General features: G+C 37.7%; 3 protein-coding genes across 3 annotated transcripts in view; 1 reads left to right on the top strand and 2 right to left on the bottom strand.

Annotated features, from left to right (window-relative positions):
* The window catches only part of rgs14a (regulator of G protein signaling 14a), a 43647-nt gene extending 40178 nt beyond the window's left edge, over nucleotides 1-3469 (bottom strand). Inside the window, exon 1 of the mRNA XM_079838244.1 lies at nucleotides 3341-3469. Within this exon, the coding sequence (XP_079694370.1) occupies nucleotides 3341-3385 (45 nt within the window). The 5' untranslated portion in view covers nucleotides 3386-3469. The remainder of the gene's footprint in view (nucleotides 1-3340) is intronic.
* The window catches only part of LOC307139892 (glutathione S-transferase P-like), a 729649-nt gene that overhangs the window by 545532 nt on the left and 169404 nt on the right, over nucleotides 1-14713 (bottom strand). The window lies entirely within an intron of this gene.
* Nucleotides 10532-14713, top strand: part of LOC307139893 (uncharacterized protein) — a 28886-nt gene continuing 24704 nt past the window's right edge. The window contains exon 1 of the mRNA XM_079839040.1: nucleotides 10532-10669. The gene's annotated coding sequence lies outside the window, so the exon portion shown is untranslated. The remainder of the gene's footprint in view (nucleotides 10670-14713) is intronic.

Raw genomic sequence — 14713 nt, 5'->3', positions numbered from 1 at the left:
GTATGTGTCTGCGTGCGTGTGTGTGTGCGTCTGCGTGCGTGCCTGCCTGCGTGTGTGCGTGTCTGCGTGCGTGTGTGTGTGCGTCTGCGTGCTTGTCTGCGACTGCGTGCGTGTGACTGCGTGCGTGTGTGTGACTGCGTGCGTGTGACTGCGTGCGTGTGAGTGACTGCGTGCGTGTGCGACTGCGTGCATTTGCGACTGAGTGCGTGACTGCGTGCGTTTGCGACTGAGTGCGTGTGTGTGACTGCGTGCGTGTGTGTGACTGCGTGCACGACTGCGTGCGTGTGTGTGTGCGACTGCGTGCGTGTGTGACTGCGTGCGTGTGTGTGCGACTGCGTGCGTGTGTGTGCGACTGCGTGCGTGTGTGCGCGACTGCGTGCGTGTGTGTGCGACTGCGTGCGTGTGTGCAGAGCCGGCTCTCCCTATAAGCGAACTAAGCGGCTGCTTAGAGCCCCGCCGCCACTAGGGGGCCCCCTAACTACAGATTGCACTCGCCAGCGTCGCCGCAGTTTATCACGCAAGACGCTCAATTCGCGTCATTCGCACCGCGCGAAAAGCGCCTTCCGCGCCGCGGGACCTCCAGACGCTCGTCAACGTGCCTTTCCATTGACTTAACATTGAAATCAAATCACTCGCGCCAGACACTCTATTTGCGTTTGGTGTGACCGCAGCATAACGTTAGCTGTCCGTCGATTATGCTGAATCAACATTGCTTGCGCTATGGTCCAGCCGTCGGCCCCAGCTCTGGGCTACAGACCGCGTAGAGACAGACCCACCTCCTATGAATGTATTTTCTTTTTAACAGTTAACGTTACATGACCTACACTAGTTCTGGGAAAGAAAAAAACGAAAAATCTTTGTCTCAATAGACGCTTATTACAATAAAAAATTGTTTAATTATTGAACATTCGAGAGAAAGAAAATAAAAAGGAAGAGAAAGAGCAATCATTTGACAGTCAAAATCAAAATTAAGTTTAAAATAAAGCGGTTAAATACAAGCTTTTTCTTATGGTCTTAACTGAATAGGACATTAAAGATTATTAATAAATATTAATCTATATACTATTATGAAATATTTTATATATTGTTAAGCTAAATCGCCCAGACCATTTAAACCTAAAGAAAACACAGTGTCCTCTCTGAAACATTATTGAATGATGATCGATACAAGACACCTAAAAGCAAAATGGATTTGTGGTCAATTTTAGTAAAGAACACTGTAAAAAAAAGCAGGTCCCCAATTGAAAATTTTCTAGTGAGCGATCACATCTAAATGTTTCAGTTGGCCAAATTGAATTAATGTGAATTGATGCAATTTAATTCAATTAAAATTCAAGAAATTAAATTTGGCCAACTGAATATTTTAGATGTGATCGCTCACTAGAAAATTTTCAATTGGGGACCTGATTTTTTTTTACAGTGAATGTATTACTGTATGTAATCATAAAAGGTAAAAAATATCTCACTCCATGCTGTGAAGGTTTAAAATATGAACAGTATGTTAATCAACCAATAATTAAATAATATAATTTAACATTGGATTTCTTTTAATTTACCCTTAACATAATTGTAAAAAACTAAATGTCACTTTCTCAGGAGGAGCCATTCTTAAATATTTTGGTGGTCGTGGAGAAACATTTCAGGAGGCTGACACCAGAGATGACACAAGTAAATATTTCCCACCGCCTTTCTTTTGAATAGTTTTGTGCGCAACTTCAACATAGCTAATTTTCCTCTTGCCAATAAAAAAATGTGTTTTATAATCATAATTCACTATGTTGTCTAATTGTACTTTAATATTAATTTAAAATTAATGTGTTTTATCTACTCTGCATACTGTATTTATTATTAATTATATTGTAATCTCAACAGCTGGAGGAGGTGACTCTACTGCTGCTTCAGTAGAGCATAGCGAGCCGCATACCACTATGGCTAATGTTGTAAGTTAGCTATATATTGTTAATGCAAAAATAATTAATATTTATTTGTTTACAACAAATTGACCTTAGGTATGAAAGAAATTTGCAAATCTGTAATCTTTACTTTTACTGTTTCAGTGAGTGTACTTTAATAAGCAGTAAAATAATTGTAGGCAATCATGTTAAAAGATATACAGATGAAATGTGTAAGTGTTAGATTGTATACAGTTGCTGGTTTGCGGTGCAATACTCCATTATTCACTGCAAGGCAGGGCCCCAAAATTATCCTGCTTAGGGCCCCCAGATTTACAGAGCCGGCCCTGCGTGTGTGTGTGTGCGACTGCGTGCGTGTGTGTGTGTGACTGCGTGCGTGTGTGTGTGTGACTGCGTGCATGTGTGTGTGTGTGTGTGTGTGTGTGTGTGTGACTGCCTGTGTCTGTGCGTCAGTGTGTGTGCGTCAGTGTGTGTGTGTGTGTGTCAGTCTATCATGAGGGGCTACAGAAACCCTAAAGGGACATGCTGATGGGAGGAAAAAAAATATTTTTTTACTGTTCTCTCGCAAATGTTTTGCACTCCCACAAGAGACTTTGCATTAACTTTAAGAATGATTACAAAGTTTCTTGAAGGGACACAGCATTTTTGTGAGAAAACATTCTAAAATATAAAATTTCATATTTCTTTCCATCACCATGTCTCTTTAATGTCTCTGTAGGGGTCGGACTGTTTCAGGGATGTTTGGGATGTTTCTCTTCAAACACTAAAGTGCCTCTTCTACCTGTTCTTCACATCACTAGCCCACACTGTGAATGGAACCACATTTGGAGCACTAATCCGGATATGATCATCTGAAAGGGTGTGAATCTGGATCCTTCATTCATAAAAATATTTTAATTTTAGGCTACGGTCTTTATATTGTTTCTACATTCATTTGGAGATTAAATACATTATTAGTACAATATAAAGATATTAAAAACTTTAACGTTAGGTGCGATTAATTAGTTAATCTTTTTAATCAATTGAAAGCACTAATACACATATTACTCATATTTCCCTTTAAAAAGACATCCCAAAAACAATCATCAACTTCTAGGGGACAATCTCATCCTCACACAGACAGTTTGCAAACGCAAAGTCCCCTCGGACTCAATGTGGAAAGAAAACGGACCAGGACTAAACAAGCCAAGCAGAAGAAAACATCAGGAAATGCAGCAGCACATCAAGCCAAATGGTCAACCAAACGCCACTTTCTAGAGTTTAAATATCTTGTCTTTAGCATGCAGTTGAAATTGTCATTTTGATGCGAGGTTAAACACATGATCATGATCCCACAATAAAGCAGCTCTCGCGTCACACACCCATCAGAATGAGCCGGTGAAGCAGCAGCAGCAGCAGCAGCAGCAGCAGGCCTGAACCCCACTCACCATCTGACCCGCTGGCACTGCCAGAGTCTTCATGTTCTTGGACATGGCCACATCAGGATCGGGTCGACCGTGCCCACACCGAGGATGTCTCTCTCCAGACTGTTCCCCTCTACGGCTACGCTGCCTGCCACCCCTCTTTCTTACAGCTCTGTCACTTCCTGTTTGAAAGGGAAGTCTTACCATAGCAACACACCGCAAGAGGAACTGTGGTTGCTCTGACTAAAACCTCTTTCTTGTCTGTAAGCAACCCTTTGTGTGGTGCCCACCTAGACACCTATCCATTCAAACGAACAGAGAATTACACAAACAACAACCACAGAGGAGAACCTCGACCTGTTAGGAGCACCAACAGCGCTTAAGCCCACCGGTTTCATGACAGGAGAAGCTGCAAGGACACGGACATCTTCACTGTGCTTGAGGAGAGGAATTCAACGAGGCCTCACATGCAGAGAAGGAGAGCAGACGGATTACTGTGGACAACAATTATTAATGCGCAATAAATGACATGTGCTTAATGTCAACTACGGTTTGATATCAGCTTTAACATGTCTGCTGCTTTAGATAGCTAAAAACTTGCTTTATATCGTGTGACAACATGCTTTTCTATTGAATCAACAACATTTTCTTTCTTTATCCATTAATAGGACACACAAAGAAATATGTATTTTGGAAATTTGAAGGAGTAAAATAATAAAAATGCCTGACCGCAGATGACACAATCTGTCATTTCATCTGAATATTCAACAACATTACTGATCAGCTCATAAAGCTCATAAAGTCATAATTAAGAGATAAATGTCCTCATTATTAGATAAAAAGTCAAAAATATGATTTTAAAAGTCATAATAGTGAGGTAAAAAGTCGAAAATGTGAAATGCTAAATCCTAATTATAAGATGAAATGTTGAAAATATGATTTTAAAAGTCATAATGGTGAGATAAAGTCGAAAATACGACATGCTAAGTCATAATTATAAGATAAAATGTTGAAAATATGATTTTGAATGCCCTCATTATTAGATAAAATGTCAAATATGATTTAAAAAGTCATAATAAAGAGATAAAAAGTCAAAAATAGACATGCCAAGTCATAATTATAAGATAAAACGTTGAAAATATGATTTTGAATGTCCTCATTATTAGATAAAATGTCAAAAATATGACACGCCAAGTCATAAATATAAGATAAAATGTTGAAAATATGATTTTGAATGTCCTCATTATTAGATAAAATGTCAAAAATGACATGCTAAGTCATAATTATAAGATAAAACGTTGAAAATATGATTTTGAATGTCCTCATTATTAGATAAAATGTCAAAAATATGACACGCCAAGTCATAATTATAAGATAAAATGTTGAAAATATGATTTTGAATGTCCTCATTATTAGAAAAAAAGTAAAAAAAATATGATTTTAAAAGTCATAATGGTGAGATAAACAGTCGAAAATACGACATGCTAAGTCATAATTATAAGATAAAACGTTGAAAATATGATTTTGAATGTCCTCATTATTAGATAAAAAGTCTAAAAGATGACACGCTAAGTCATAATTATAAGAAAATGTTGAAAATAGGATTTTGAAAGTCCTCATTAGATAAAAAGTCGAAAATACGACATGCCAAGTCATAATTATGACGTACAACGTTGAAAATATGATTTAAAAAGTCATAATAGTGAGATAAAAAAGTGAAAAATATGACACGCCAAGTCATTGTGAGATGAACAGTTGAAATCAGGACTTTAAAAATTCTAAATGTTGGATTTGAAGTAAAAAATATGACTTAAAAATCTAAATTATGATTAAAATTCCTAATTATGAGATAAAAAGCTGAATTTAGATTTTAAAGTCTAAATTATGACCAAAAACACACACCAACACATTTAAGAGATGAAATCGTTCCTGTTATTGTGTCTATTTGTTAATGAGGGATCTGTGGAGTAAACATTATAGTGATTATTTTGAAGTATAAAAGATCAAATTAGACCCTTGGGGTAAGATGACCCAGATGAGAATTGTGGCATGTTGCTACTAATGTTGTTAAGTTTCAATTTAATAAGTATCATAATTAATGGGGTTATTATTTAATAGATGTACATTCTAGACATTTTCGCTGTAGGTTAGTTGAGTGAAATCATTCAATTTTGCATTCGTAGTGTTACTATGACGACATATCTTCAATTACAATATGGACAATTAAATATGAACATATTCATAAGTCACAGAATAACTTGAATGTTCAGAAGCATCTGTTTTACTGGAATTATGCGGTGCCAGTTATTCAACTAAATTGTCAATATTTAATATATTTATTAGATAGAAAGTCAAAAATATGATTTTAAAAGTCATAATAGTGTGATAAAAAGTCGAAAATACAACACGCTAAGTCATAATTATAAGATAAAACATTGAAAATAATGATTTTGAATGTCCTCATTATTAGATAAAATGTCAAAAATGACACGCTAAGTCATAATTATAAGATAAAACATTGAAAATATGATTTTGAATGTCCTCATTATTAGAAAAAAAGTTAAAAAAACATGATTTTAAAAGTCATAATAGTGAGATAAAAAGTCGAAAATACGACATGCTAAGTCATAATTATAAGATAAAACATTGAAAATATGATTTTGAATGTCCTCATTATTAGAAAAAAAGTAAAAAACATGATTTTAAAAGTCATAATAGTGAGATAAGTCGAAAATACGACATGCTAAGTCATTATTATAAGATAAAACGTTTAAAATATGATTTTGAATGTCCTCATTATTAGATAGAAAGTCAAAAATATGATTTTAAGTGTCATAATAGTGAGATAAAAAGTCAAAAATATGACAATTATAAGAAAATGTTGAAAATATGATTTTAAAAGTCCTCATTATTAGATAAAAAGTCAAAAATATGATTTTAAAAGTCATAATAGTGAGATAAAAAAATTCTAAAATATGGCATGCTACGTCATAATAAGATACAATGTTGAAAATATGATTTTGAATGTCCTCATTATTGTACTAGATTCTGTACTAGTTTATCCGGGGTGAGGTAAGATAGCCCCTTTGAATAATTTACATTTTGTAAAACAACTAAACTAGCAATGCATCATCATCATCATCATCATCCTCCTGCACATGCTAAACTTATATCTAAATATGTTACACTGTAAAAGTAAAGCACATTATTCTTCAGAGGGCCACTTTCCCCCATGTTACATTCATTTAATGTTCACTACACATTCAATCAAAGGCGTTTGTATTCATCCAGATGTGCATGATACTCGCTCACCTGATGCTCGCTCGAGCGCATCTTCAACACGCGACTCTTGCTGAGCTTTCTCTGTAAAGACGCTCCTCTGGCCAGCCGACAGAAGCTCTGGCATAGATTTCTTATCGCCACCATAATAACACCCGCAGCCGAGAACACCGGAGACTGAGCGTTTACCTGAGCCACGCGCCTCAACTTCAAACAGGTGAGCGGGGAATCAGCTGACACGCGCATGCGCAGACCGCTCAAAGGACTTTTATATTGCGAAATTTAATTTAATTTAATTTAATTTAATTTAATTTAATTTAATTTAATTTAATTTAATTTAATTTAATTTAATTTAATTTAATTTAATTTAATTTAATTTAATTTAATTTAATTTAATTTAATTTAATTTAATTTAATTTACAAATGCAGTGTTATAAGATAATAATTTATGTTATAGGAAAGGGTCTTTACTGGTACATATGGAACTGCCTCCCCCTGCTGGGTGCAATTTTTTCTTTTCTTTATACATTTATTAGTATTCAGTTCACAGTATGTCCATGACATTTCTGAAATATGATATTGTGTTCAGCATGCAAACTTGCAGCTACAATGTTTCCACTTGGAAACGTATTTCCTCTATGAGGTGTTTTCCTAACATCTAAATATAATAACACAGAGGTTAATCAGAAAAAAATGGTTCTTTGTTTGTAATGGCACTTTGTGTCTTGGGCATCTGATGGTGATATCTGAATTAGGTAAGTTATTTTTTAATATACAGTGTTTGATTTTGTTCAAATTTTTTTTAAAGATAAAAGTACAGAAATGTTTTTTTTTTTTTTTTAAATGACCCACTGGTAAAAAATTATTAAAGGATATCAAATACTGTATGTTTGTTAGCACAAATGTATTTTTGTAACTTTCTTTAAATAATACACATATATATATATAGATCATTGCTGCAAAAACAGCCCTGACCCGTCGAGGCATGGACTCCACTAGACCCCTGAAGGTGTGCTGTGGTATCTAGCAGCAAGATGTTAGCAGCAGATCCTTTAAGTCCTGTAAGTTGCGAGGTGGGTCCTCCATGAATCAGACTTGTTTGTTCAGCTCATCCCACAGATGCTCGATTGGATTGAGATCTGGGGAATTTGGAGGTCAAGTCAACGCCTCAAACTCGTTGTTGTGCTCCTCAAACCATTCCTGAAGCATTTGTGCTTTGTGGCGGCGCATTATCTGCTGAAAGAGCCACAGCCACCAGGGAATACACTGTTCCTTCCTTGGAGCACTTTAGATAGAGACTGACCACTGCAGACCGGGAACACCCCACAAGTTTTGGAGATGCTCTGACCCATCACAATCTGGCCCTTGTCAAACTCACTCAAATCCTTACGCTTGGCCATTTTTCCTGCTTCTAACACATCAACTCTGAGGACAAAATGTTCACTTGCTGCCTAATATATCCCACCCACTAACAGGTGATGAAGAGATCATCAGTGTTATCCACCTGCATGTTATGCCTGTTTGGTTACATAATACTATTTATATTCCATGTAATAAATAAATATTGCCTATAGAAATGATATTACAACCAGAGGTGTCAAGTAACGAAGTACAAATACTTCGTTACCTTACTTAAGTAGAAATTTTGAGTATCTATACTTTACTGGAGTAATTATTTTTCAGCCTACTTTTTACTTCTACTCCTTACATTTTCAAGCAATTATCTGTACTTTCTACTCCTTACATTTTAAAAATAGCCTCGTTACTCCTATTCCATTTCGGCATGTTTTCATTCCGGCTTGTCATAAAATAAAAAAAACTATCCAGATAAATCGCGCCATCCAGACAGAGTGAATTTGATTGTGGTTGGATGAGAAGGATAAACACAAACCATTCCGACACCCTATTGGGTTGTAGGCGATCAATCACGCCTGCACCTGCACAAATCACACACCATGTTGCCAGATAGGGCGGGTTCTCGCCGACGAGCACGCACTTTCAGCCAATCAGCGATCAGCAGGCAGACGTGCTCAGCCTCATTCATGACTTTAGCCGGGTTTTTAGCGCGATGACTCGTAGCTGTATATTCCAGTGATCGCTATGCCAGTGGCATAAATATACAGTAAGTTGTATCTACAGTAAAGAGTGGGACTGACTCAACTCTCAAACGTGAATTACACCTGTGACTCGAAGACTCTTTATAAATATAACCGTGACTCCTGTCCATCATCATACACACACTTAGGACATCTGCAACTAGCAACCCCGACAGCTGCTGAAAGATGTTTAAATCAACGACTAATCCGTTTTGACTGTGCTAAATGCATGTGCCATGTACTTCACGAAAGACATACTGTAGTTTTGTCAAAGCAAAGTGCAACACAAGGGTAAGCGCATTGTTGTTATGTATTTGTTGACGGATTATTGTAGCCTACAGTATAAATGAATTACGCATTTTGACATTGGTGTGTGCATTAACGTGTGAAATGCCTGTTAATTACATTGCTTTTTCCAATCTCTATATTGGGCACTTTTTGCGCGTAAATTGGCTTCTTACTGTTGACATTGAAAATCTTGTGTTTTTCTAAGGGATTGCGGTTTTGACAGTTTCTACCTGGACATATAGTCATATTTGAACCGTTTTACTGGGAATTTTTTTTTTTTTTTTTAATCATCAATGTTATGCTTTAAGGAGATAAAATGGTAACTTACTTATCAACATTGATTGGTATGGCAATAAAATAATATCACATTATTTTGGCAGTTAAAGTTTTGGGTTTTTTTCTTGGAGTGACTAGTTGCCTATAAGTATTGTAAGAGGTGCAAACTTGTTATCAATAACCAGGCATGTTATCAATAACCATTTTAAAAAAAATATATAATTGTACATTTGGTGAGGTTTTTGGGCTGGAAATTGTTGACCCAATCTGGCCACACTGATCACACATTCAAAAAATGGTTATTGATAACATGCCTCTGAATTTTGACTTTTTGCACCTTTACAATATTTATAGGCAACTAGTCATCAAATCTTCCACTCCATGAAACACGTTAATGCTCAGTAGTACACAATATGGTTCTTTAATGTATTTGCATTGTCCTAAAATGCGTTCATTTTCAATGGGAATATATGCGGCTGAAACGCGTTGCCAAGTGCATCTAAAAATGTTCAACATTAACTTTTTAATATAACATTATAGTCATTATGGCCTTCAGAAAAATGTTTTTTTGAGGAGGTGGGGTATGCACTGTGGCGCGACCTAATCTTTTGTCCTTAAAGGGATACTTCACCCAAAAATGAAAATTCTGTCATCATTTACTCACCCTCAAGTTGTTCCAAACCTGTATGAGTTTTTGTTCTGAAGATATTTTGAAGAATGTTTGTAACCAAGCAGATAGAGCAACCATTGACTGCCATAGTAGGGGGAAAATGCTATGGCAGTCAATGGTTGCATATAATCTGCTTGTTACAAAAATTCTTCAATCTTCAGAACAAAGAAACTCATACAGGTTTGGAACAATTTGAGTAAATTATGACAGAATTTTCATTTTTGGGTGAACTACCCCTTTAATGGCATTTTTTTCCCCTTACATTACTTTTACTTTTATACTTTAAGTAGTTTTGAAACCAGTTACTTTTACACTTTTACTTGAGTAAAAAGCTTGAGTTGATACTTCAACTTCTACAGAAGTCTTTTTAAACCCCAGTATCTATACTTCTACCTGAGTAATGAATGCGAATACTTTTGACACCTCTGATTACAACTGAAATGTTTTTACAAATGGTACTGAAACAAAAACTCTCGATTCACTCGTCAAATTAAAACATAGAAATCGATTTCATATGTGATTGTGTTCGCTAGAATCCTCCTGTTTGCATCATATTAAGCAAAGTAGTCTGCTGTATATAGCAATATATTCCTGTGCCTGCTGCAGGGTCACTAAGGTGATTTGCATTATTATCTGCATGGATATCAGTAAATATGAGTCTATGAACAGAGCTCTGCTGTCAGATAGAGACACACACTCCTGACTGCTTGACCCCACCTGAAGCATACAGGCAGAACACATCAGGTGAAGTACTTTTAATATTTGTATGTGCATTTTTGGGATTTTGTATAAAAGAGAGATTGTATGTGTCATTTGGGATTCTGTTTTAATACTATGTGTAATAAAATGGAAGATTAATACAGCTTTCGTTACTTCAGAAGTTCCTATTTATTTTATTATATTAAATCTCCTATTATGAGAGATTTTATTTTTATTTGTATAATTAACACCGTGTCCAAACCAGACGCGATGCAATAAGAGTCCAGCTGTCCACACTATAGATGCGACTATGAGATGCGACAAAGTCAATCAAAAACCGCAACCAATCAGAACAGCGTGTGGGCGGGACTTTTACTAAAACAATCTTTCTCCTAGACTACACTTGTTTGCTGAGCGTTTGAACGTTCTTGTTTATGTTTAATTTCACGATCTGAGGTAGGCCTATCACTTTTAGTACGGCTACAAAGCTGGGAGCACTAAATTATATTCAAAGTTACATTACGCGCTTTTAACATTAAACAAAGCACATAAACAATACCTGAGATTATCATTGCCATACTTTGTGTTGTTGTTCCAGCCGCTAGAAACCGCTTCTAAAACAAAAACTCACATCGGTAAAGTCCCGTTCACAAGAGCGTTAACCATAAAGATATAGTTCTAAAAATCGTTCTAAATTAGTGTCAATTGATAAATAAATGTTTTACGAATTAATCACATTTCTTTCTGTAATTAATCGCGATTAATTGCACCAACGTTTTAAAGCTGCACTATGTAACTTAACCGGCGGGACTTTTATTATGACACAGTCGCGCCGCCATTTCCGCTTTTCCGGTCATGAGTGTGAGGTAACGCAGCTCTGTTGATCATATTAGACACATCTGAGTGTGTTGATGATGTGATGACGTTACTCTGTGTGTTCGCTCAGCGGCTGCTATGACACTTAATAAAACCAAAAACCGAGGAGAACGCAGATATGACGCTATTGACAGGCGACTTCCTCACACGTCCCGGTTCATTGAGTAAAATAGCAATTTCTCACGATTTACAAATAGTTGGAAACATTTGGGATACTGTAAGTACTCAACTGAACAAAATATATAACACTGGCCAAGTGGTTTTGGATATTTTACGGAGTCATTTTGTACTCAGCACTTTTTTTTTGAAAACCTTGAGTTCAATTTAGCCGTTCTGCTGCTTTAGCTAGTTACGGTTTGCGTTCGTACAGCCAGCAAGCATTGGTGGAGATGATTGTGGAGTAGTCAGTATCTTGTTTAATTATTGCTTGAATCTATTGCTGAATTCTGGAATAGTTGTGATGATGATGATGATGATGATGATGATGATGATGATGATGATGATGATGATGAGGATTGGATGCTTTCAAGTTTTGGTCAAAATGCCTGATGTAGATTGGATGGATGCATGTTGTTGTGAATTGAGAGCAGTCAGATCATGGTGTGATAGGCTATAGTGTTCATCTGTGCGACACGTATTTGTGCTTTTTCAATCTTGGCAAAATTTGCAGTGCAGAAGTTGTGTTGTGTGTAGATATGGTCAATTGTACTGGGAATTAAATAAAATTATTACATGGCTTGGTTGAATTCCACTGTAGAATGCGGTGTGTTATATTTCTTGATATCAACCTCTGCTAAGTATAACACACCGTTGCCATGAGAAACAGAGCGTTGCTATGGACGCGGCAGGATTCTAACCATAGAGACGAAACTGACTATTTTCTTTAGCGGAAGCAATACAATCGTGTTTAAATCAATAAACTCCTTTTTAAATCAATATTTTGTGTCAAATTATTGATTTATTTGGTGGGTAGCCATGTAATAAGCGGGATAATGTAGAGCGAGATAATGTAGATTTTTTTCCGTTTTCAGTTGTTATGAGGAGCAACATGAGAGAGAAATTTGGTAATCATTGTTTAGGTACACTCAAAAAAAAAAGGTTCTATATGGCACCAAAAATGGTTCTTGGCTCGTAATCATAGGGGAACCTTTTTTAGTGCTATAACACATATTTCAGTGGTTCTTCAGCGGTTCTCCAGTGGTTCTTCAGTGGTTCTTCAGCGGTTCTTCAGTGGTTCTTCAGTGGTTCTTCAGAGGTTCTTCAGTGGTTCTTCAGAGGTTCTTCAGAGGTTCTTCAGCGGTTCTCCAGTGGTTCTTCAGCGGTTCTTCAGCGGTTCTTCAGCGGTTCTTCAGTGGTTCTTCAGCGGTTCTTCAGCGGTTCTTCAGTGGTTCTTCAGTGGTTCTTCAGCGGTTCTTCAGCGGTTCTTCAACGGTTCTCCAGCGGTTCTTCAGCGGTTCTTCAGCGGTTCTTCAGCGGTTCTCCAGCGGTTCTTCAGCGGTTCTTCAGTGGTTCTTCAGCGGTTCTTCAGTGGTTCTTCAGTGGTTCTTCAGCGGTTCTTCAGCGGTTCTTCAGCGGTTCTCCAGCGGTTCTTCAGCGGTTCTTCAGTGGTTCTTCAGCGGTTCTTCAGCGGTTCTTCAGCGGTTTTTCAGTGGTTCTTCAGTGGTTCTTCAGAGGTTCTTCAGCGGTTCTTCAGTGGTTCTTCAGTGGTTCTTCAGAGGTTCTTCAGCGGTTCTCCAGTGGTTCTTCAGCGGTTCTTCAGCGGTTCTTCAGCGGTTCTCCAGTGGTTCTTCAGCGGTTCTTCAGTGGTTCTTCAGCGGTTGCACCACAGCACCACTGAAGAACCGCTGAATAACCACAGATACCCCTTTTCCACCAAGGCAGTGCTAGAGCTAGTTCAGAGCCAGAGCTAGTCCCAGTTCATTGTTGGTTCGACTGAGGAGCCTTTTAAGAACCGTTTGCTTTTCCACATGCTGAGAGCCACAACAGAGCCATGTCTTACATCACTGTATACGTCTCATCTTTCTCAGAAACGCTAGCGAGGCAGCGGCAATGTTGCCAAGTCTGTGGTTTTGCCGCGGGCTGTTTTTTCATGTCCGCGGGATGAAGCGACCCCAATTATGTGATATTTAGCCCCGGGAATGCGAATTTTAGTAGGCAACCATGCCAAAAAAACACACATTTTACCCCCAAATGTGATTTTTACTGGGGAATCCCCCCCCTGGAACGCGATTGGGCTTGTTTTGAGTAGCAATTGGGCGGGTTTGGTTATGAAAACCTGGCAACCCTGGGCAGCGGGAAACACACACACCAGGCTTGTTCGAGACACATCTGCACTGCGCAGACCGATCCACGTATGATATATATAAAAAAAACGCATGAGTGAATCAAAAGCATAAGGAGTTGTATGCTCTCGCTGGACTCGTTATCATACAGCGATCGGTCTGCACAGCGCCGCTGTGAACAAGCCTTCCATCAAAAATGCAAACGTTGCGTTACTATTGATTCACACGGCTTTACGATCCTACATTGGCATCAAAACACAACGAAAACACAGCGAATCCAACGCATTCATGCAGTTCGCCGTAATTTGTATAGACGGAGATTGCAAACGAGCAGCAGCTGTTAGCTCCATTAGCTGCTATTTCAAACATGGTGGATCTCAAGTTTGTGTTGGTCTTGTTGACTCCGCCCCCAGGGCCTGACGTAATCGGTTCTTACTTTTAGCCCTGTTCTAGCCCAGCAATGTTTTGGTGCTACTTAAGAACCACTTTTCCTGGCTCGGAGCTGGGGCTTTGGGTGTGGAAACACAAAGAACCGATTTGAAACTAGGCTCTACATAGCACTAAAAAAGGTTCTCCTATGATTACGAGCCAAGAACCATTTTTGGTGCCATATAGATCCTTTTTTTTTTAGAGTGTACATTAAACCACGTCATGGCCATGTCATATTGTCAACATGGTACTTATGAAGCAGATTAGTGGGTCATATCATATGTCTAATGCTTTTTGAAAACTTACGGCTTTCTTCTTCATAAAACGAGTCGGACATCATCACATGATTTGTGTATACATTTTGATTTATTTACATTAGTAAGCTACAGGACATCGTCTTTCAAAACATGACCTGCGCGAAAGAGAGAAAAAAATGAATGCATAATTTTACCCAGCACCTCTGGAAATGCACTTCTGAATGCGTCTCTGTCCCCAGCACATT

Source organism: Gobio gobio (assembly GCF_949357685.1).
Source record: "Gobio gobio genome assembly, chromosome: 16".
Classification (NCBI taxonomy): domain Eukaryota; kingdom Metazoa; phylum Chordata; class Actinopteri; order Cypriniformes; family Gobionidae; genus Gobio; species Gobio gobio.
Note: the sequence above shows the minus strand (reverse complement) of the source record. Positions and strands in the feature narration are given on the sequence as shown.